This window comes from Pongo pygmaeus, chromosome 18 (assembly GCF_028885625.2).
Source record: "Pongo pygmaeus isolate AG05252 chromosome 18, NHGRI_mPonPyg2-v2.0_pri, whole genome shotgun sequence".
Classification (NCBI taxonomy): domain Eukaryota; kingdom Metazoa; phylum Chordata; class Mammalia; order Primates; family Hominidae; genus Pongo; species Pongo pygmaeus.
The window spans coordinates 58,985,583-59,009,713 of record NC_072391.2 but is presented as its reverse complement, the minus strand read 5'-3'; the positions used below and the strand labels follow the sequence as shown (position 1 = coordinate 59,009,713).

Sequence of the window (24,131 nt, the reverse complement as noted above, 5' to 3'; positions counted from 1 at the left end):
ACCTTGTGTTTTGCTCTGCACAGCATCTAAAGTATGCTGAGAACCATGCTGATGTAAAAGAGGGCAGTCAGGCTCCAATAATGCAGGATGCAGTGGGTACCCTGACAAATACTGTGATGTTTCCCTGCTTAGAGTGAGGAATTTGTTTCCTTCGTGGTTTTATTATAAATCTCTGTTTTTTTTTTACCTGTTCCTTTTCTTCTTCTGATCTCAGTGATGGCTATAATACAGGGGTTTGGAATTGAGGCTGTTGACTGCCTTAGCCAAACCCTAGTCTCTTTACTTTAATCTCTTCACACATTCTTTGATTACAGTAGTATTTCTCTACCAAAATGAACGAAGAAGCAAGAACAAGAAACTGACTTAGATTTGTAGTTTGTACATCAAACTCGAATATGCATTCTTCTATATGACACTAGGTTTTCAGCAAAGAATATGAAAAATATTTTATATGTCTATATTCATGCATATTTAGCATTTTATTACAGCGCTTTTTGCATATATTTCATTTACATTTACACTTTGTAGCATTAACTCCCTGAATTACACATATTCTTATTCCCATTAAACAAATGTGTTACAGGTTTGAAAGTAGATGGAGTCTGAAATGAAAGCCATTTGTTAGGGATTGCCACCTATGAAAGGAAAGGAGCAAGAGCATGATGGACAGACAGTGAAATCAAACTGCAATTCAATCCAAGCCAAACCTTGGCCCAAACTAGTAGTTTCCTTTGGAATCACTGTTGCCCATCAGAGGAGTACTACATCATGCCAAAATGGTAGAGCCTTTATATCTCTGTTTGCTTAGTCTTCAGAAAACCTCTGGAGTGGGGATTTTCTGAAACTGAGATGGACTCTAAGTAGTGGGTAGCTGGAGGCTGTCTCCTGACCACACCCCTCACATCTCTGGCACCCTCCTTTGAAGGGCAATCTGCACAGCATTTCTTCATGTCCATAATGGATACGCACACTGAAACTCTGTAGTAATGAAGTAATTTTACTGAATTCACACCGCTAGCTGTCCAGCTCCCAAATCCACAGTGATTACCATATTGGATAGCACAGGGCACATTTCTCAACCTAACAGTGTCTTCCCTTAGGTAAATATATATCTGTTACACATTTTGAGATGCAAACCTCATAGTGGCAAGTTAAGTTACCTGAAATATTATCAGTGTGGTATACTAGACCTGGCTATTAGTTATAAATAATAATCAAATTACATGTATTCGTAAAATATTTTAAAACTAGTGATCTAAGGTGGTAGAGATTGAACAAGAATCTTGAGAGAGAAACAAAAAAAGAAAGTGCTGATCTAGGGTTTAAAATCAGCTTTTTTTTTCTGATTGGTGAAGCCTCTGTATTCTCTAGGGAACAAAACTTAATAATAATGTTTATATTCTGAGAGAAACAAAGATGCTTGCGTAGGCTGAGCCATGATATCTAACATTATTATACTCATAAGGCAAAATAAATCCTCTATTTTGCATCATGACAAAGGGAGATTGACATCCTTATCTGATGTTCAAATATTTATGAGAGTCATTTTAACTAAACCTTTATTTTTCCTTATATTTCTACATTCTGGTTTGACATGATGTATTATACAACTTTGCTTTTGATAAAGGACAATCAGATTTGACTTAATGTTGCAGAGGAAAATGTAATATTGCATATTTTAAGAAGAGAGCATGTTGGAAATGGAGAGCTTCTATTTTCATTCATTTATCAAATGTTTATTAGCTCTACCCCATGAGTATGAAGTCTGCTTGCTGGGGAATGGGATGGGTCTAGCTGAAGTGCCTTTGAAACAGGTAATAGGGGACAAATCAAGTTTGGGATGATCTACTGAGGTTCATACCTTCATCGTAAATGAGAATACAATTTATGAAAGTCCTTAAAAAGGGTCAAAGTCATGGAAAATATATTTAGTGGTACAAAGCACAGGAAAAGACCTAAATGCCTTTCCAAAGCCAAGGGTCTGAAATTGGACAGAACAAGTGTGGAAGAGAAGCAGGGTGTAGACTGTAGTGAAGAGAATTGTCTGTTTAATGGCAAAAGAGGACACATTTCTGGCTAACATTTATTGGACATCAAATACATGATCTTGCGTTTTGCATTTGTTTAATTGTACAAGACCGAGTGAGACCATGTGGATAGACATTGCGTTTAGGAAAAAGCATTTTTGGTAAAAAACATTTTTGTCCCCAGAATGAATTACATCTGGCAGAACACTGGAATGGTGTGTTTATCCTATTATTATAGTGTATAAATAAGCAAGCACATCATTTGAATATAAATGCGTCTCTAGTTTTCAGGTTGAGAGACCACCAGCCTAGGCAACATGGTGAAACCCCCTATCTATAAAACATACAAAGAAATATCCGGGCGTGGTGGTGCATACCTGTGATCTCAGCTACCCAGGAGGCTGAGGCAAGAGGATCACTTGATCCTGGGAAGTGAAGTTGGCAGTGAGCTGGGATCATGCCACTGAACTCCAGCCTAGGTGACAGAGGGAGACCTTGTCTTTGGGGGGGAAAAAAAAGAGTTAATAGACCATATCTTGCTTAACAGTTCATTCCCAGTATTTACCAAAACTCCTTATTATTTGGTAAATGGACCTTAATATCCAATTAAAATTTATGACATTTATGATATTTTACAAAACCTATTTTGACATAGTTATACACTACTTTTTAAAATTAATTTTGGTATGCATGCTTTCTCAAATACATTTTTTTTCTATATTGTAAACAATTTTTACCAAAATGGAAACCACTTACATAATCAAATATCACCATCCTCATAACTTTCCAACATTTAATAAGAGTTTATTATGTGACAGATACTATGGTCGAGACATTATACATGTTTCTCTTACTAACTTTATGACAGGGGAAATGCATGTTATCCCCATTTTACAACTATAAACATTGAGAGACAAGAAAGTCTACAATGGGCTACTCCACTAGATTATAGGAAAGATTAAATGAAAAATTAATATACAGGGCTTAGCAGAAAGGCCAAAAATTAGGAAAGATTCAATAAATGCATTAAATATATTATTAAATATGATTACTGGATCTGGTCCTATGGTCTGTACTGTTACATTTTAAGATGCTTTTTTTATACTTCATCATTCTGTTATCTATTCTGTTGTCTATTAGCGTTTGTCAACCTTGGCTCTATTTCCTATGGAGAGAAGTATGATAAGCACGATCGACTGCTCCAAAAAGATATCATTTCAGGGAGGGGAAAGATTCTCTTCACTTGTAGCTAGCCCCTGGCATTGCTGGGTCAATGTGGACCTGTGGACATTCGTAGAAATCGACTGGGCTTCCTGTGTCCTGCGGGTAAGCAGTGAGGATCAAGGTCATCATGAGGGCTTTGGAGTAAGAGAGTTTATCCTCACAACTCCTAACCTCCCATCATAGAGAAGCACACACAAGAGAGAAATCTCAAATAGCCACCAGAACTTCCAGATTCCATGTATTTCCAGAAATATTTAGTCATCTTTTGCTAATATTTATGTGAGCATTTCTGATCCATTTGTTGTACTTGAATAATTACATAGAAATGGGTAAAAGAAAACAAGACAGAACTATTTTTAACTTGAAAAGCAATGCAGAGTAATTGAACATGTTACAAACATACTATAGGAGTGTTTCTTCAAGATCTCTTCACTTCCTTTGCTTTCCATGTTCAAATAATCACTATGCCTGGTTTATTTTACTTCCTAAGCTCAAACACCATCATCTTTAACTTGAGTAGTGATAACAGCCTCATTTGCTCATCTCTTATCCTTTGATCTCCACACAGCTGCCAAGATGATTTCTACCTCAGTTTCGACCTGTGCTGTTCAATATTGTGGCCACTAGCCAAATACAGCTCATTGAAGTTACAGAAAATTAATTTGAAGTTACAGAAAATTAATTTAAATTAAATAAAGTAAAAATTTCAATTTCTCAGTTACACTAGCTAGATAGCTAGGGTGAAATAGCCACATATAGTTAGTGGTTACCATACTGGATAACACAGAGCATATTTCTACTACCATATAAAGTTCTATGCAATTCAGCTGTGGTTTAGATCATATCACTCCCGAGTTTATATCATATCACTCCTCTTAATATTATGCACACATACAAGCATGATAGTTTTATGATACTCAGCACTAAGGGGCAGTCACTAAAACTTTGTTGACATTAAATAAAAAATCAAATTTGCAATGTAATCCTTTCACAGTGTGTAAAACTGCATTTCATTTTTACATTTTTTGTTACCACATCATCACATTTAGAATTCTCATGATGCACTATTATTTTCCTGGATCCAGGGAAAAAAAGTTCAAATTTTTCAACAGTATTATGTAAACATTGAAGAATTGATCACGAGTCAAACTGAATGTGGGATTTACTCTGGAGCATTTTCTTTTTTTTTGTTCCAGTGTTACATAAAAGTATACATGTGATTATGGTTTTATTACGTTATTTTCTAAAAGTGTTTGTGGAACAAACTATAAAACAACACAAACACACTGAAGAAATGAGACCTGAAATGAATTGACATAGATTTGGAATCTGAGACCTCTGTATTTACCCAAAATAATGTAAAGATACATTGATCGTGTTGAGTGAATTTGCTTCACCCTATTGGTGCAAATAGCAAATAGAAATATCACAAAATTATGGCTTTTTCCATGTAGAGCCCTCACACCAGAATCTTTCAAATATGTTTGTTGTTGTTTTAAAAAATCTGGATATTTGGCAGTGTCATCTACAAGTAATGATAAACACTCACCATGATGCCATGTTTTAAAGTACAAAGAAATCTTGATTGCATACTCTCATTTGGGGCATACCTTAACCTTTTAAGACAATCCTGTTGTTCTCATTTTTTAGATGAGGTAATTGAAGTGCTGATATATAAATTGGCATAGCACAGAAGTTATGAATAAAAGAGTTGGTTCCTGGAAAAATCATCAGCTGTTTCGCGCAAATTGCAGTAGAAAGAATGCAGTTCAGAATAACTTTTTTCACCTATTATTCATTTATCTGTTATGGTAATCTGTATGGCTGCTGTGTACATTCCAGACTTAATTGCAGTTTGTTCGTGTTGTACTGGAGTCACAGGGAGTAAAAATGAAAGATCCACGACATTCAAAACTTTGTTCTGAAAATCTTGAAAGTGTTCTGCATGTATATTGCCACAGATTGATGTTCTTTATTACAAAAAAACAAAATAGAGTAGGAGATGAAGGCTTTGTGTGGATATGTAGCATTGGGTATGAGTTGAGGGAAAGGAAGTAGGAGATGCTTTAAATAAATATATGTTAGCAACAAAAAATCTAATGTAAGTCCACACACACACACACACACACACACACACACAAACACACACAAAGAGGTGGAATTTTTGTGCCAAATATCAGTATGAAATGTATGCAGCTGGGCTGTGTTAATTGAAGAAACATATTACTCTGGTGAAAGTTTCTATTTAATATCAACAGTAGCAGCAATGCAGAAGTATGTTATTTCCCCAATGCAATAATATTCAGTTGGCCATTTTGACCTATTCTCAACCACTACACCAGTGTATTTTCTTAAATTTACTTTTGATCTCTGCAAGCTACTCTGAATTGAATGAACTGGTGACATCGGCTTGTGTCTGTGGTTAGTGTGCTGTGTGTTAAATTATCGTCTTTGAACAAGGTGCTAAGCCATTAGGAATTTTCTTGAATTTGTATCCTTAATTCCGCAAAGTAAAAGGATCAGTTCCTTAGCATTTACTTCCAAGAAATACTACTGTAGATTAGAGGAACGGTGGTATTAAAAGCCAATCAGGATACTTGTTGGATTAAACATGAGAAAGTTTAAATAAGGCTCTTGTGAATATTAGTTATCAAGGACAATGCAGTTTCTAAACTATATTGCAGTAGAAAGGGACTGTCTATTTCTAAAACTTCCATCATTAGAATTGATATTAACATGACCCAAGGAGCCCATTTTCTCACATGCCACTTCCCATTGTGTTAATGAGAAGTTTCTTCTTACTGAGGCAGGAAGATGACTCTCCAATGTGCATGCTATTCTTCTCAAAACTAGCTCTTCTGTCTAAAGCATTTCAAATAATTCTGCAAATGAGCAGCAAATCCAATACATGCACAATTCTCAAGAAATTAGAACAGAAACTTCAATTCTAAAGATAAAAATACTAGTTTTTTTAACCTACAATAAAACTCGTTAACCTTTTCAATGTGAAAAGTAGGATCCAAATTAATTTTTTTCTTTCTCTTTTTCTCTCTTATCTATTCCCTTTTTTATTTCTTTTTCTCTCCCATCTATTCCCTTTCCTCATATTTTTAGTACTATGTTTCACAAAAAATAATATTCCATGCTTAATAAATGTTCACACATCCTTCCAGCAAGCCTTTTTTGAGTAACTTCAACAATCTATGTGATGCTATATGAATCAAACATTCTTTCCTTGTGCTTAAAGAGAAAAGGTCAGGCAAATGTTTATACAAAAATAGGAGAGAAAAGTCTTAAGAAAGGGTCAATCAGCAAACTCTAGGGCCAGGTATAAAAGGCTCCTGTAGGTAAGATGTGAGCAAGGAAACATGATATGGCTTCTCATCTCTTTGCTTGAAGTCTATGCTCTATGGGGATACCTATAGTAAGAGATATTTTGAAAATAGTAAACCCTGGTATAGACAAACACCACGAAGAGTTTGGAAATACTTTTTGAGTGTCACATAAAGAATTCTGTCTTTCTCGAAGCTACTAAAACATGTGACTAGTAGTTCTTATTTATTTCTTTTCATTTTTGGATATTCATCTCCACAGTCAATTTGGGCTTTAAGAGAACTCTTACGGATTAAAGAATTGGCTCATCATTTATATTTATTTATTTTTGTATCTAAATGTGAATCGTTTATTAACTCATTTACTGCAAAGCAATCCTTGTGAAGCAGACATTTTCTCCTATTTATAGGTGAACATCTGAGATTAAGAGATGGCAAAAACCATAATTACTTTTGCACCAACCTAAGAGTTTCAATGTTATTCCCCCAGGTGAGATTCCACTGAAGACTCTCTGGCTTCTCAGGTTGTTTTTATTCTATTTTATGTGGTTCCACTCAGAAGGATGCTGAGAATCACAGGAAAACAAAGTGGCTTGAGGGTCTACTACTGAGATTTCTACCTCAAATCATGATGCCTGAGAAATTATATGATACAGATACTTTGAATTATGAAATTTAAGTCATTACCCCAGAGTTGTTATTTTTAACCCACTCTTTTTTTTTTAAAGTATTTTCTGTGATTTGGCTTAAAGAAAGGGCCTAGATCAGAGTTTTGTAATGAAGTGTTGTCCTTTATTGATGCTGCAGTTTTATCACACAGTGAAATGAGTAGGAAGAGAGGGGAGGAATTAAAATGGTGGAGGGTATGGTGGGAGCTGTGAGGACCAAAAAAAAAGCAGACTGAATCTTTGCAGCTAGAAATGGGGTTGGCATAACTGTGGTATGGGGGTGGGGAGGAGGGTAATTGGGACAGCATTTGCTGAGAGCATTCCAAAAATGGCATCCTTTCTGATTTTGTGATTAATCTTATAACTAAGATTAAAGGCTTATAGGCTACTCAACATGAATACAAAAATCAATCTAATAAACCTTTGAATCTTCAATGATCAGTTCAAGGACAGAGATTTTGGTTAGAAAAGTTGGTGGAAAAAAAATACTGGTACCAGAAATGCAGAGATTGGTTCCTATTCATTCTCCCTTCCCAGCTTCATCATTCATCACTTAAATCAAATTCCTCTATTTTCCTGTGTACACGCAGGACACTAACATTAAGACCTAGATGAACTTCTTTAAGGACAGAGAAGTAAAGAGTGAAAGGAAAACTACCTTGGACCTTAGAAAAAGTCAGGGAATCATCAATAGAAATCTTACTGTCTTTTCCTTATAAATAATGCTAACACTAAAGCTTTTAAAATACATGTTTACAGAGCTTTTGTTTTGGTGTCAGACCCTTAATAAGTATTTTATAAGCATTACCTCATTTAAAGTTCATAAATCATGTTATAATCCCCATTTTACAGATCAGGGAACAGTAATAACATAACTAAATCACATATACGACAATAATGAGACTAAGATGAGAACTCAGGGTAACTGAGGACCCATGTTTTTTGTGAGGAGATTATGAGTATATGAGCAGCCTATGGACTAAGACTCTCCTGGCAGCCTAAAGAAACACGCAGAAATCCAGGTCATGTCTTCAAGCAGCAGAGCAGAGTTTGTGAGAAAATGAAGGTGGATTTAAAGTTTATTCATAGGCCTGTAAAGAACTTGGGAGATGGAAGCTTTTATCCTCTGGCTTTCAGGGAAGTTCTAAATTCTTACCATCTTATTCAATAAATCGTCCTTACTTAGATATTGCATTTTAATATTTAGGTGTCTAAGATATGTTCAAATCATTATATTCCAAGATGAGAAAAATAATCACTTGTTATATTCTGTTTTGTAGTCCATTTGGGCTTCTATACAAAATGCAAAATACAAAATAGACTGGATGGCTTATAAACTGTATAGAAATTAATTTCTTGTGTTAGTGGGGATATGAATTAGTTCAACCATTGAACTAATTGTGGCAGTGTGGTGATTCCTCAGTTACCTAGAGACAGAAATATCATTTGACCCAGCAATTCCATTACTGGGTATATACCCAAAGGAATATAAATCATTCTGCATAGGTTAATTGCAGCACTGTTCACAATACCAAAGACATGGAATCAACTGAAATACCCATCAACAATAGACTGGATAAGGAAAATGTGGCACACATATACCATGGAATACTATGCAGCCATAAAAAAGAATGAGATCATGTCCTTTGCAGGGACATGGATGGAGCTGGAGGCCATTATCCTTAGCAAACTAATTCAGGAACATAAATCCAAATACCACATATTCTCACTTATAAGAGGGAACTAAATGATGAGACATATGGACACATAAAGGGGAACACTGGGGCCTGCTAGAGGGTAGAGGGAGGGAGGAGGAAGAGGATCAGAAAAAATAACTAATGGATACTAGGCTTAAGACCTGGGTGATGAAATAATCTGTACAACAAACCCCCATGACACACATTTACCTATGTAATAAACCTGCACATCCTGCACACGTAACTCTGAGCTTAAAGTTAAAAAAAAGAAATGAATTAATCAAAATTCTGAAGGTTGGGAAGTCCAAGATTAGCATGCCAGTGTGATCGGATTCAGGTAAGGGCCTTCTTCTCGGTTGCAGACAATCAACTTCTCACTGTGTCCTCACAATGGAGGAAGGGGGCTTGCTAGATCCCTGGGGTCTTTTTTATAAGGGAACTAATTTCATTTGTGAGGGCTTCACATCCTAATCACCTCCTGAAAGCCCCACTTTCTAATGTGATCACCTTGGGAGTTACGATTTCAACATATGTGTTTTGGGAATCACACAAACATTCAAATCATAGAATGTTGTGTCCCAGTTTGGGGTTCAGAAAATTGAGTACATGTGTAGGCATTCAAGGATGTCACCATGATACAAATGATATGAGGGCCCTTCACACTGTGTTATACACAGCGGTCAGCACACACGTGTTGGTGAAGTGTGCCATACCTATCATCTCATGTGATCCTCACAGCAATCTTGTTAGCCAGGGACTATTACTATCCCCATTTTATGCATGAATAAGATAAGCCCTTTATGTGTTTGGCTTATGCATGAACTTCACAATGACTCAGAAGTGAGTATTCATTCTGGTTCCGCTGTTTAACAGTTGTGTTACCTAAAATGTCCTAGTCTCTAAGAGTTTTATTTTTCTGTTATTCATTATATAAGAAACCAAGAAAAGAAGGGTGGGAGAAGGAAAAGGAATCTAGCACTGTGCTTGGTACAAATCTGGTGTTTCATGCATGCTTGTTGACCAAAACGTTGAGTCAGAATTTTTGTGCTGTTTAGTCATTCTTGGGAGCTGTTATCATAAAGTCTACTAGGCAATAAAATGTGTGAAATTTCTACAGAAGCAGCAGGAGTTTTCCAAAATAGTTGAGGTAGACTTTAAAGTGAATTTTAAACTAAGTCATTTCTTTCCCATCAAGTTCCTTCTATTGTGTAATCTGGTAATATTGTGACATTCCTACCTCTGATCTCACTAAAGGGCTGTATTTATAGACTATTTTATAAATTCCTATGACTCACCCCATAAAGTCTGTCATGATCTGGAACTTTAAAAAATGAGAAAAATATCTCTGCCTTTGTTAGAGTTATGGGAGTTAAATAACACACATTTTTTAAAGTTTTCTGCCATTTATAAATTGCTAAGGAAGGGCATTCTTCACTACCTTCTAAATAGGGAAGTTTATTAATATATCATTTAATGAGAGATGATGATGACAATGATGATTACGAGCCTATTTTTAGTACATACTAAGTGCCAGAGATTGAATTAAGCTTTGTTTTTAGACTTCACAACTGTTCCTGGGATATAAATAATTCCTATTTCACCAGCAAATAAATTGAGGCTCAGTGAATTTATTAATTATCCTAGAAACAGCAATACATAAGTAATAGAGATATAATTTGCTCCAAATTTGAGTTCTGCATGACGCATATTTGAATAAGAGATTCACAAACAACAACATTTTTTTAATGCCAACTTCCAAATACCCCGCTTTTGCTCCCCATGCTTCTTTGGGGCTAGAAATTCTAGGCAATTACTGGACAGCAACCAAATAACCATGGAACGTGCTTCTGATTTGGGATTCATGAGTATCAGTGATTAGACTGATTCTTGCTTACTGTGGCCTCTGGGAAACTGGTTGACGCATGGATGTGTGAAATATCAGCAGTGAGATAATAAAATTACTAGAACCAGAAATGCCTGCAAGTTTATTTATGAATATAATGCAGAAAGTGATAATTAATCCTCTGGACATCTTTTAGCTCTTTTAAGAGTCAGAGTACACATGATATCTGAAGCAAAACACATATCTGTTTAGTTATTTTACAGTTAAACTTGGAATATCATTGGTTGAATCAGCCATCATTATTCCCCAGGAAAATGACTTTTGGTCTTCTTTCCATAATACAACACATTTAAACACTTTGCAGTAAACACATCCTCATGTTCAGGATTTTGTTGAGAGCACTGTTAACTTACCTGTCTCTCAGTTCTTAAATTCTATCTGAATTTCTTCAATTATCCTGGGGATTGAGGATGGGAGTGATTTGTAAATGCCTAATGTACAGGTACAAGTCAGTGTCTTAGTTTTTATTTGTAGTGAAGTCATTACTAAATGGGCAGTTATTATTTCATTTTATAATATATTTTTTCAAATGATTTCTCAATAAACAATTGCCAAAAATTAAATCATTCTAACTATTATTCCAAATATTTTAATTATGCTTATATTTGGTGGGCAGGATTTAACAAGAAGGTCTTTTTACAATGACTTTTGAATCTAGTATAAATGATATGCATACCTTCTCTAATGAAAAAGAAATAGCTAAAACGAGAAGGAAAAATCCATTAATATATCTATCTATACCTATCTAGCTATCTAACTAGTAACTTGCTGTACAGTTACTTATCTAGCTATCTTCATAGGTAGGTATAGGTACAAACTGGTAGATGCATATTCATATACATACATACATAATGTTTTCAATGAACTCTACTAAAATATTAACAGTGCAAAATTATAGTGGGAGGATTATGGAGAGTTTTTTTTTATAATGGCATAGTCTTATTCTTTGTCATATAATAAGTATCTATAAAGAACATGTATAAGAAATGTGCTCAGTACTAACTAGCATGGACCATGCTTCAGCTTTGAGTTTAATGAGTATCAATGAATAGAGAGATTTCGTGTGCAGTTCCTAAGACATCATCTCAATCATGAAGGCCTTCTTCATTCTTTCTTCCTGAAATGCAATTGCATACATCCTTCTTTGGGCGTCCATCCTATCCTGTTTTAGTGCGTCACTGCTTACTTATGGGCCAATAGTCCGCCTTGTAGTCTTTAAAACTTAAAGATTATTGGGTCCAGCATTCCATAGCTAGGAAACGAATCTTGGTGTATAAAAAAGATATTAATAAATGTCATGAGAATAATTTCTTTTCTTTGTCTTGATACTACCCTGATACTTAGTGGTCCTGAGAAGCAGTTTGCTCTAGACACCACACATCTCACGTATTTTCTTATCTGGATGAGTTTGCTTGATAAAAGAACTACTAATAAGTCCCTTTGAAATTCTTAATTTAGTAGACTGTAGTGTTTAAATATGTTAAAATATCGATTCTAACTTTTAAAAAACATCAACTATAGAATAAACAACTATTTAAAAACAACCATAGAATCAACAACTATCCAATTTCTATGGACTGAGACTAATAGAAAACCTAAATACACACTTTACTTAAAAAGAAAATAAAACAAAACAAATGACCACCACCAACAACAAAATGAAATCCCATAAATGCAGTACAGTCAAATGAAAGTTTAACAAAATACATGTTTTATTTGAACGGACATACGTAACATGCTGCCTAGTGCCATCCTGCTTTGGGCTTGAATTCATTGTTTTATATGATGCTTTGTGGCAACTGCTAATTATCATAAGCTGTCCAATAAATGTGATGGATTGTCCAATTAACTCTTCATCAGCATCCATTTTTGAAGATGCTATCTATTGAAACTGATGGCAGTTTATGACCTACATGTTGCATATGTAGCTAATTGCTCCTTGGACAATAATTATTAAGTTTCTTGTGCCTCATTCAGTCATTTTATTTTATAAATTATGATGCCACTGAGCTTCCCAATTCATTTGACTTCGCAACTATGGCTCTCCAAGGATTACTAAAGGTCTGCTGTGGAATGTTTGGATCATATAAACATTGAAGTAGATTACAGATGTGTCTGTTTTGTAGGTTTTCCATCGACCGGCACACTGACCTGGAGAGGCAGTTCAACATTAATGCAGACGATGGGAAGATAACGCTGGCAACACCACTTGACAGAGAATTAAGTGTATGGCACAACATAACAATCATTGCTACTGAAATTAGTAAGTGCCTGGATTTGTTTATTTCTTCCTTGTGTGACTGAGTTCAATTTATGCCTATTAACAATGTGATAAGCAGCCCCTGTTTCTGTTAGATACCTTGGCATTGGAACTTATTTGATTGTTCCCAAGGAGCCTTTGAATGTATCATCTCGACACAAAATAACTTACACTGTGGTAAATTACTGAAATGTTTCAGGATATGTGAGAAGGAAACATTCTTATACCCATTATTCAGCCATTAAAAACAATGTTTTGCATTTTAAAGTAAGAGGAAAAGATTTAGTATAAAACAGTAGGTTAAAAGAAATTCAAGAACTATACACTATAATTTAAATAATTGGACACACATATACATATAGCATGGTACATACAATATAGAAACAATTACATATTTAAATCATACACATGCACACATACACATGGAAAATATCAATTTTATCAATATGTATTACTTTGGGTAGGAGAGATTATAGATAATTTTTTGTTTTTTCAGAGTCTTTATCAATATGTATTACTTTGGGTAGGAGAGATTATAGATAATTTTTTGTTTTTTCAGAGTCTAATGTATTTTACACAGTAATCATGGACTGTTTAAAATTATATCAATATAAATTCAATGTAATTTTTTTCATACGTTTTGTGAAAACATTTGAACTATTTTATTATAGGGGGAGGAGAGTCTAGGGTTGTTAAAATAACTTGTTAATCTTTTTATTGACTTTTTTTTGCTTCTTTGCACTCGATAAAACTATGATGGAGTCTCTAAACAATAGCTATATGGTGAAATTTGGTGCCAAACTGTCTTTGAGAGCTTACATCTACTTTACCAACTTTTATTATACGAAAAAGTGGAAAACGGACATGATGTTCATTTTATTTCCTAGCAAAATACATGTTGCTTATTATCTGAATATCTTCTTTCTATAAAGGACCTCGAAGTTGTGCATAAATTCAAAGGAGACAATAAATTCCAAGAGAGTTGGGGTAAAGGGAATTTGAATAAGAAAATAAAAATCAATGTTAAGAAAGATTCATGGGCACATATACTATATAGAGAAATATAGATGATAATTGTAGGAAATATGCCCTCAAATTCACTCACTGCCTGGCACCTAATGTGAAAACAGGGGAAATATCTCTGTGAAAAAATGATTACTTTGTTTGTATTAAAAAAAGAGTAATCCAGGTATTCAGGAGAAGCAATGTTTTTTCTGGTTTTGTGATGTGAGGAAAATGTCCTCTACCAAGCCTTATAAAAAAGAACGCTTGTGTAAAAGAGTGAAGATTCAAGAGTGAAGAATGTTTGTTTCTTATAGCAGCCTTGAGTGCAGGCAGAGAACATGCAGTCAAGTTGATATGTAGTTTCAACACTACCAAACTCTGGCTCTGGATAGAAACAGAGCTTTGGAAACTTTGCTGTTTTTCCTGCCTTAGGAGTACTATTTTCTTCCCTAGTGTCTTACCATCACGGCAGTTTCCCCTTGTACCATGAAGAGAAGAAGCAAATAAAGCATGCCATTTGGTGATTTTGGTTTATTAGAAGTGTTAACCTCATTTAGAAAGATGTAGACGTAATTTTTAAAATAATTTACCATGTTGAAGCCTGATTATCACCTTAAGCCTCTCAGAAAAGCTGTATCTATTTAGATGACTTAAGGCTTTATAAAAAGCTCAAAAAAAACCAGTCTTCTTTAATGTGGATAGTCAATAATTACTTTATAAAGAATTTTCACATATACTGAAAACAATCTAGTAGAGTTAAACTTAATTCATGTTACCTTTGAGATAGATCTCTCTCTGTTGCCCAGGCACTATCATAGCTCACTCCACCCTCTATCTCCTGGGCTCAAGTGATCCTCCTGCTTTAGACTCCCTAGTATCTGGGCCTACAGGCACAAGCCATCATGCCTGGCTAATTATAGTTTTTGTTGTTGTTGTTGTTGTTTTTTAAGAAACAGGGTCCAACCATGTTGCCCAGGCTAATCTTGAACTCCTCACCTCCACTGATCCTCCTGTTGGGATTACAAACATGATCCACAACCAAGGCCCATGCCACCTTTTTAAAATGAGATAGATTCCTTTACTTAAATATCCATCAAGGTTTATGAGTTATCAGCAAAATGTACTCAAAGCAGTGAATACACAGAGCTTTGCTTAAGAAACATTTCAGGACAATCCAGAAACAAAAGACTCATTTTCGAGAAATCCCACACAAGTAAGAAAAACAGATACAAAAATAGCTGCTCCAGGGCATTGAGCTGTTAGCTGCAGAGTGACAAGGCTACCAAGCTCAGTCAGGGAAGATGTTCATTTGTTCATTCATTCAATAATTATTTATTAAGTCTTTACTATTGCTAAGCACTCATCTAGTGACTGAGGATATAGCAGGGAGTAAAGTAGGCATAAATCCTGCTCCTCTTGGAGTTTTCTTTCCAGTGGCACCTGGGAATACCTGTATATCAAAAGGTAAATTGGAACCTGTTGATATATCCGTAAAGAAAGGCGCAGAGGTAAGGAAGAAGACGATGAGTGTTGAGAATTCAAGCAATTCCACATTGATGGTGTGAAAATAAATGCAACTACTGACCTCCTTCAATGAGGATATGATGATATTAAAAATTACTTCAAAACACATATGAAAAATCAAGACTTTATGTATTTTAGTAAAATAACTAGTTAAGATTTTTAAGTGGTGTTAATATTATTATTATAAACACAATATAACCAAATTACTGAAAATATCAAAAGTAGACCAGATAAAATTTTCTGAATGTTTTTAGAGAAATGATTCAGTCATATCCCAGATTCAGGTTTATAGTTGGCTTCATATGGAGAATGAACACATTGTACCTGTGCTCATATGCTGAGCCTCAGCTTGCTCATGAACCATAGAGAATTTAAAATATGTGCCCAATCATACATTGATTCCATTCAAATCAATGAATGGGAGTTGATGGGAGTTGTCTCACTTTTTTTTTTTTTTTGTCAGAGATTGAATACTAAACAAACTACACAGGTGCATTTTGGCCAAGAAACAAGCTTAATTCATGTTAAACATCTTAAGAAATATTAGACTGTAAACTTAAAAATCTGTCTGTTTGAATTTTTGCAGATTTCTTTCTTAGAACAAACAAGGATGAGAATACAAAAGAGAGCTTTAAATTTTAGCTGTAAAATAGTAGCTGGGGTAAATTTGAAAACTTTAAGTGTACAATTAAACCATCTATTTTCTTAATCATAAAGGGAAGTGGAAATCATAAGATCACAGAGAAATTTAAAAAATTGAAATTACTATGAACATAGCTTAGAAACTTGTTTTGACTTGATTTGATTATTTAGCCCATCACATGATGTTTATCTTCCAAAGCCACAGACCATGTCTTGGGGAAAAAAATTAAAAGGAGATTTATAGAATTTGTCTGAGATGAATATTTAAAACCATTCAGAATAACAGAACCCCATAGGGGGAGGTTCTAATAATGATAAAGAAAAAGTCATTCCAGGGAGAACAATTTAAAATGACTCTCAGAATGCTATCTCATCAGATAAAAGATTTAAACAAATGAAATTAGGCTAAAAAGTGGATTTTAGCGAAGTCCATCTGTTATCTCTTAATGAGAATGGAGATGTCATTCTTTATCCTCTTGTGTCAGATTCACTTAACCGAGGCTGAGATGCTTCACTGTGTTTATTACCCAAGTATTTCAGTGGTAGTGGATCTAACATGTCATCCTGATCAACTGGCACATCTTATCACATGAGCTGGCAGGTAGATGTCCATGTGCTAACAAGAGATTAGGTTTGTATCGTATATCTCTGCTAGTAGCAACCCCATTCCCTGAAACTACAGTGCATGGCTGCTATCTACCATGATGATGAAGATTTAAGGTAAATTTAGCTGAATAATGAAAACAATGAGAAAATAAACTGAAAAAAGCCCGTCAATGCATTTAATTCTCATAACATTTGCTGAAAAGTGACTACTATTATTATAAGCTTTTTCCAGGCAAAGAAACTCAGATACAGGTTAAGTAACTTGTCAAAATTTCATAGAGGGCAAGGATGAGAGTGGAGGTACAAGATCAGCTCTTTGTTTAACTGCAGAATATACGTCCTTAAACACCTTCCACAGAAACCTCACTTCAATCTTCTTTCCTCTTTATCTTCTTGCTCAGTTTGAGCTTCTGATACTGCTACATCATTTCTTGAATCAAGTGAATGAAATCGTTTTTCTGTGCAAAGGAGAAGGCTAGGGCTAGGACAAGGGTGAGGTGAAAGAATGAAAAAGCATGCATTTTATTATGGAGAGTAAGAATATTGCCTAATAAACATAGCAGAGCTTTGGAACTTTTATAACCAGAATCCTAGTCCCATTTTATAAATTAGGAAACTGAAGAACATAGAATCGAGAACACAGCATAGTACATTTTAGGAGACTGTTTTTCAAAGCAGACCATTGATTAGAATTGCCTAGAAAATTGTCTAAAACAAACAAACAAGAAATAGTCCAGACTTTTTTTGAGACCTATTAAATTAGAATCTCAAGGGAGAGTTTCAGGAATTTACTTCTCACAACTTCTTCCTTGTTTCCCTCACCATGCACACACACACACATACACAAATAAACAAACATTAAAATTTGACAATACTGCAAAGGGAGGCAAAGAAAGATGAGGCATTATTGGTTTGTTTGGTCTTTTTTTTTTTTTAATTTTCCCATGCTGATTATAGCCATAGGACAATAAAGAATACTGAGAATGTGGGAATCAATTTGCTTAGAATAGAGTCTCTGCAGGGGCATTTTAGATGCACTGAATGCTCATTTTCAAGTGTCCTTCACAGAGAACGTGATGGTGTGGAATAGAAAGTTGCAAAACTCTCTGACACTCTGTACCTGGGAGCAGGCAATTGGCATGGCATTTGCAGAAAGTACACGACTATTGGTTACCTGAAAGTATTGCAAAGCAGGAAGCATATAATTGCCCATTAAATTAATCTCTTTGAGTTAGTGATAATGCATTGCTCTGGCCCACTACAGCGGGCTGCACACATTATTGCAAATGAAGCTTTTCGCTAATGATGGTTAAATCTCTCAGGGAAAACACTAGTTTTATAGCACTTAAGGATTGTTTTTTCCTGGCATGGGGCCCAGTTGCCAGAATAATTGCTTTGTCCAACCCAGGCTACTTCAAAAAAAATATATCTTTATGGGCAGTTCATTGTTTAGAGGAATCTTGGGTTCTGGAGTTGGATGGAGTTGGAGTCCTTGCCACATTTTGGTCATATAACCTTGCGTACATTATTTCTCTTTTACTCTCAGTTTCCTCATCTATGAATGGAAATGATTACTCTTTAAACTTGTGGGTATAGTGAGAATGGAAATAAAAATGATAGTACTATGTCTTTTAGCAAATAATTTACCTACAATCTTAAGAAAGTGATGGAGACAGTGTATGTTCTTCTGGTCAATACAGCCCTTAACGGGGGCTTTGAATCACAGCTCCATTTAAAATTATTTATTTAATATTTTGTCTGTTACCCTTCCCCTTCCCACAACAAAATAGTTGGTAATTATGGCCTGTGTGTTACTTCTAGGTGCAGTTATGTTTCTGCATTGCATAGCCAATATGTTTGTTCATTGACCTTCTTCTTGCCCTTGGTTGAAGCATGGTAGATTGATCAATGGCTAAACAACGGCCCTCATAATGAAACAGGCACATGCTTACTAAAGACTTTAGATTTTATATCAAGATTGTGCTTCATATATATCCATCTGTCTCTTATTGCCTATGACATGGAGCGAGAGCTCCATAAAGATCGATAGCCATTCCTTTGTGCAGGGTGAAGTGGAGATAGTGGGAGAGAAGCTATTATTGAGTTAGATAACACCCATGGAAGAGAAGAGGTGATAAGAGCCTAAAGTGGGCAGTGAAATTTAGGTACAGAGGTGGTTAAGGGGCTCCCAAATATCACACAGCTTGCAGCAGTAAGACTGACAAGCCTGTCTGGGAATATAGTCATGTGGCAAGTTCCTATCTAGATCCCCCACTTTAGATAGGCATGCAGGTGCTCTAAGCTGGAGATCAATGTTCTTAGCAAAGAGAAATACAGTGAAGGAAAGTGAAAACTAAAATATGGAAAGTGAAAGGGAAGCTACAGATTCCTGGGGAGGGAATCAGCATCCAAAGCATGATTTCCTACAGGGAAGAATTGGGGTCCATGTCCTTCCAAGTCCAAGGAGATAAGTGATGCAGGCACAAAATGGATGTAATTCTGCGCATAGCCCATGTCAGTTTTATTCTAATCCTTGTGACTCTCTGGCTACCCCTGCAATGTAGGTGGCAGTGGACTTGACTTGGGAATTTCTCCCTGATTTTTACTTTGTTCTGCAACCATTCTACTAATTTTCTCCTACCACCTCTTCCTTTCATCTTTCCTGCCCTTGTTCCTTCTAGTCTACTTGGAAAGAACATGTGGATTGAGAACGCAGGAATAGATTTTAGCCAGGCATTCCTTTAGGATGTCAGTGTGATTAATAGCCTCCAAGTCCTAAGCTCAAAAATAAGAGCAGATAAGAGGCTCCCATACCTACGTCTTGCCCTTGTCACTCTTTATAAACCACCCTCTCCAAAGCCGTAACAATAACTCTTACTGTAGACAACTATAGACAAAATATAGAAAGAAGGTAAGCAGAAAACATGAATGCTAGCTTTTCAGGTGCAAGTTGCTGCTAATTCGTAGCTCATAGCAAACGGTCATCTCCAGGTTTGTAGTACCATATTAAAGGAAGTGGGGAAGACCCTAGATATCTGAACAGATTTTAAAGATAGGATAGTATTGGGTTGATTCACCCCTCAGGCTTCGGTTTTCTTTAGGGATGGAGAAGTCATTAGGACTGGGAGGAGAAAATGAAGTTATCAGTCCAGCAGTTGAAGGGAATAAGATAGTGGTTAAGTATCCAGGCTCATAAATCTGTTTGCTAGGTGGGAATCATTGCTTTTTCATTTATCCATGCTCACTCTTTTGTGAAGTTACTCAACTTCTCTCTGTGGTGGCTTAGTTTTGCTATCTATAAAATGGGTAATGTATTTTTTTAAACTTTTATTTTAAGTTCAGGGGTGCATGTGCAGGTTTGTAACTTAAGTAAACTTGTGTCCTGGGGGTTTGGTGTACAGATTATTTCATCATTGAAGTATTAAGCCTAGTACAATGGGGAATGTGTTGGTGCACCTTTAGAGATGTGTGATGAAGAATAAATATATTTAAGTGCTATAATCTTCCCTAACTTAAGGTAAACTTGATAATAACGTCAATGCTAATATCAATTTTGTAGTATTAATCACAATATAAACTCAATTCTATCATTATTGTATAATTAAAAAGAATTTGCCAAAAAGTGACCATGTTTGTCATCAAGCAAAACTACCCAACTTAATCCAGAGAATCTCTCAAATTGTTTGTTCAGGAACATATCACTTTGGGATTATTTGAGGGACATAATTTTCCTCAATTATGTATATTAATAGGAGCATCTTCTTTCCTCTGTCAGTCCCAAGTATCCCGGCCAGGTTGGCAACTTTAAAAGCTCCTTCCTCATCCAAAACCAAGGTCATAGGCAAGTTGTTCTAACAATTTTTTTTTTATAGCAATAGAGGTTATTAGTTAAGGACATAAGCTGTTGAGTTATAGTAGAGGTTATTAGTTAAGGACATAAGCTATGAAGTCAAATTGCCCTAGTGAAAACATTGGGCCTAACATATGTTAAATGTGTGACTTAAATAAGTTATGCAATCTCTTTAGGTCTCAATGGCTATATTTGAAGTTTGTTATGGGAGTTAAATGAGATAACACAGGTAAAGTGCGTAAACAGAGCCTAACTTATGGTAAGGACTCGATAATATTCTTTGTATTTTCTCTTTCATCCCCCTGCCTTCCCTTTTCTATCCTCCTCTCTACCTTCTTCCAGATGAAACCTGGTGCTTGCCAACTCTTACATTCCCTATCATCTCAGTCTTATATCTAAAGGATTGTATTTGTCATTCATTTTCTTCCTTTATTCAAACCACTTGGGCTTAGAGAGAAAGAGGTCTGAAATAGTCATATGGAGATGGTAATATGTATTAATTCACTTTTGCTACGTATTACATCATGACACAATTTGGTGGCTTAACATAATGTTTTTCTTCTGGTTCTGTGGAGCAGCTGGGCAGTTCTTTTGGTTTGAACTGGTTTTGGTACTCTTTCTGGTCAGCTGATGGCTTATTTGGGACTAGAAGTCAATCTTGGCCTCACATGTTTATATGGTGGGCTGTTTAGTCCAGGGTGCTTTAGCAGACACAGCTTGTCTCTCATCCTCTAGCAGGCTAGCTTAGCTTTTTAATTATGTTCTCAATGTTACAAGATGCAACAAAGCAACAGGAAGCCCCAGTGAGCAAGCACTTCACAAGCCTTTATTTGCATCCAGTTTGATAATAGTTCATTGACCAAAACAAGCCACATGATCAAGAGCATATACAAGGGCTAGAGAAGTGTCATCTCTTGATGAGAGGAGTTAGAAATAATATGGCCATATTTTTTCTTTTTAATAATATACTTCAGACTGGGATGCTGAATCTCAATATGTAGGACTGAGGGATATTGATTTGTAGTTTCCACATAATTACTCTCCTGCCTTCTTTCCAGAATGTTCTTCTCAGGATAATGCATGCATATTCAAAATCCTTTGCTCCAATTCCTTATTTATTTGGCCAAAAGGATTGGACACAATATTTCTCTTTTTATTATTTATTTTTTCTTCAATTTAAATTTATTTCTTATTTATTTCTTTAAAAATAGAGATGGGGTCTCCCTATGTTGCTCAGGCCGGTCTCAAACTCCTGGCCTCAAGCAATTCACCTGCTTCGGCCTCCCAAAATGCTGGGGTTATAGGCATGGGCCACCACATTATCAGGATACAATATTTCTAACAGCCATCAATTGGTTAACTATAGATTCTTTATAATTTCATCTTAAATAGCGATTTGTATTAACTCATTTAATGTATTAATGCATTTTTAATGCTTAGAACAACTTCTGCTGCATATAAGCTACTGTAAGTGTTAGCACTTATTATTTATTATCTCCTGATACCCTGGTTGGATCTGGTTCCTTTGTTATAAGTTCTGACTTTGTTGTACGTGTTTATTTTCTTTTAAATGACTGTTCAAGGCTTATAACATACGCATTTGGTTGAGGTTTTGAAAATAAATTTCTAAGGGGAGAAATAGTTAAGTTCCCTGTTCTCATGTAACATTTTATTATTGCTTTATCCTGTGGGCCTACCATAGTGCTTTGGGGCTCCTAATAAATATTGGTTAAATGAATGAATGAATGAAGAAAGGAAATAATGAATTAGTATAATGAAGGAGTACCCTGATGATTTCTAACTCCAAAAAGACACTATTAATTGATTGGCAGGGAGGATCTTTGTTTTAATATACCCCACACAGCTCTTTGTTAAAAATCCCATGCAGATAGGCACACATCCTTTACGGGTTTCTGGATCTTTATGTCTTTTTTTTTTTTTCCCCCTGAGTGATTGAAGCTGAGACAGAAAGGGCAGAAAGAACTGTGCTCTCCTTGTAGAAAAATTGTGGGGCACTGACTGTGTTCAGAGGGAAGGATCCTCACAGAATATTAACCAATCTTGGGAGTTAGAGACCATGAGAAAGGTGCTGGCAGAGAGGAGCCTCGGGTCCCCTGTCTGTTTCCCTAAGGAGTCTGGCTTCTGATCTTGGAACCTTGATTTTTCTTCCCTTCTGAGAGCCTGGAGGCAAGCCTTGAATAATGCCAGCCCACGCTTCATTACCCAACAAGCCCGTTTATCAGTTAGTCTGATCTGTATTGAACAAGTGCAAGCAGGTTACAAAGCAGCAAAGCCAAAAGAATGAAAATGCAGCACGTTTTCTGATTCTGGGAATCCCTAATCCAAAGCTTAGAGACTGGGGCTAAAAATAGGCACCAATTCCATCCTTATCCACCCCTACCCAACTGGCATTTCCGTACTGGGTCAGGTAGCCCCTTAGCCAGATGATGGACATTTAAATGATAACTTGGCTTCCATCTCATTTGGGCTGTCAGTGTGTCAGTTACTCTACTCACTTACTTGCAGTGCTGATATTTTCTGGTCCCTAGAGCCTCTATAGGACAAGGACTCACCTCACATGTCACCCAAATTCAAAGGTTATGCTATTTGTCACAAGAATAAGTTATGCCTGCTCCTTTTATGGCTGCCAATTCTACCCACCCTGGAATTCAAATTAGCTAAGAAAAAAGAAACTAATATCCTTTGAGCAGCATCTTTGGGCCAGGCACTGTGTAGATCTCTTGAGAAGCTCTATCTGTTTCAGCCGCACTGAAATCCTTGGAGGAATGATGAGGAACCATACTCAGAGATGTGGAACCACTGCCACAGGCCCACAAAGCCAAAACTCACAGAGCAATTCTTGCCAAAAACAGTAGTCCCATCTTCTCACACCTGTATTATTTCTCTAAAATTTTATATACAATACACAAATAGCAGTACAGATAGGATTCAGCTTATTTCTGTAACTTTTCCATGTGCACCAACTGTGCATTAAGAGGTGAGCACTTAGAAAACAAGACATGGCTCCTTTAAGCTTTGCAAATTGGGGACAACAAACTAGAGACATGCATTTACAACTCTAGCAAATCGTTCACACAAAAAAATCATGTATGTAGTGTGGAGTAGGGTGAGGTTCTTCCACTACATGGGATAGACAGTGTTCTCTGTGAAGATTCTCTGTAGGAGTTTTCATCAGGATTGTGAAGTAGCAGTAAGAGATGCATTTAAAAATTAGAAAATGGCTTTATCGAGAGGAAAAGAGCTTAGAATATCTTCTGAAGATGAGGGGAATCGGGAATGTGAAGTAGATATGGCTAGAAAGTTCAAGTAAAGCCTATTCAGTTAAGGATATTATGTTTGCCTTTGGGTGCCAGATCAAGGAAATAATCTCAT

General features: G+C 35.9%; 1 protein-coding gene across 2 annotated transcripts in view; it reads left to right on the top strand.

The window, feature by feature from the left end:
- CDH8 (cadherin 8) overlaps positions 1–24,131 on the top strand; it is a 383,067-nt gene that overhangs the window by 230,075 nt on the left and 128,861 nt on the right. For both annotated transcript variants that reach the window (XM_054454633.2, XM_063655190.1), the window contains one exon: positions 12,978–13,114. In XM_054454633.2, the coding sequence (XP_054310608.2) occupies positions 12,978–13,114 (137 nt within the window). The remainder of the gene's footprint in view (positions 1–12,977; positions 13,115–24,131) is intronic.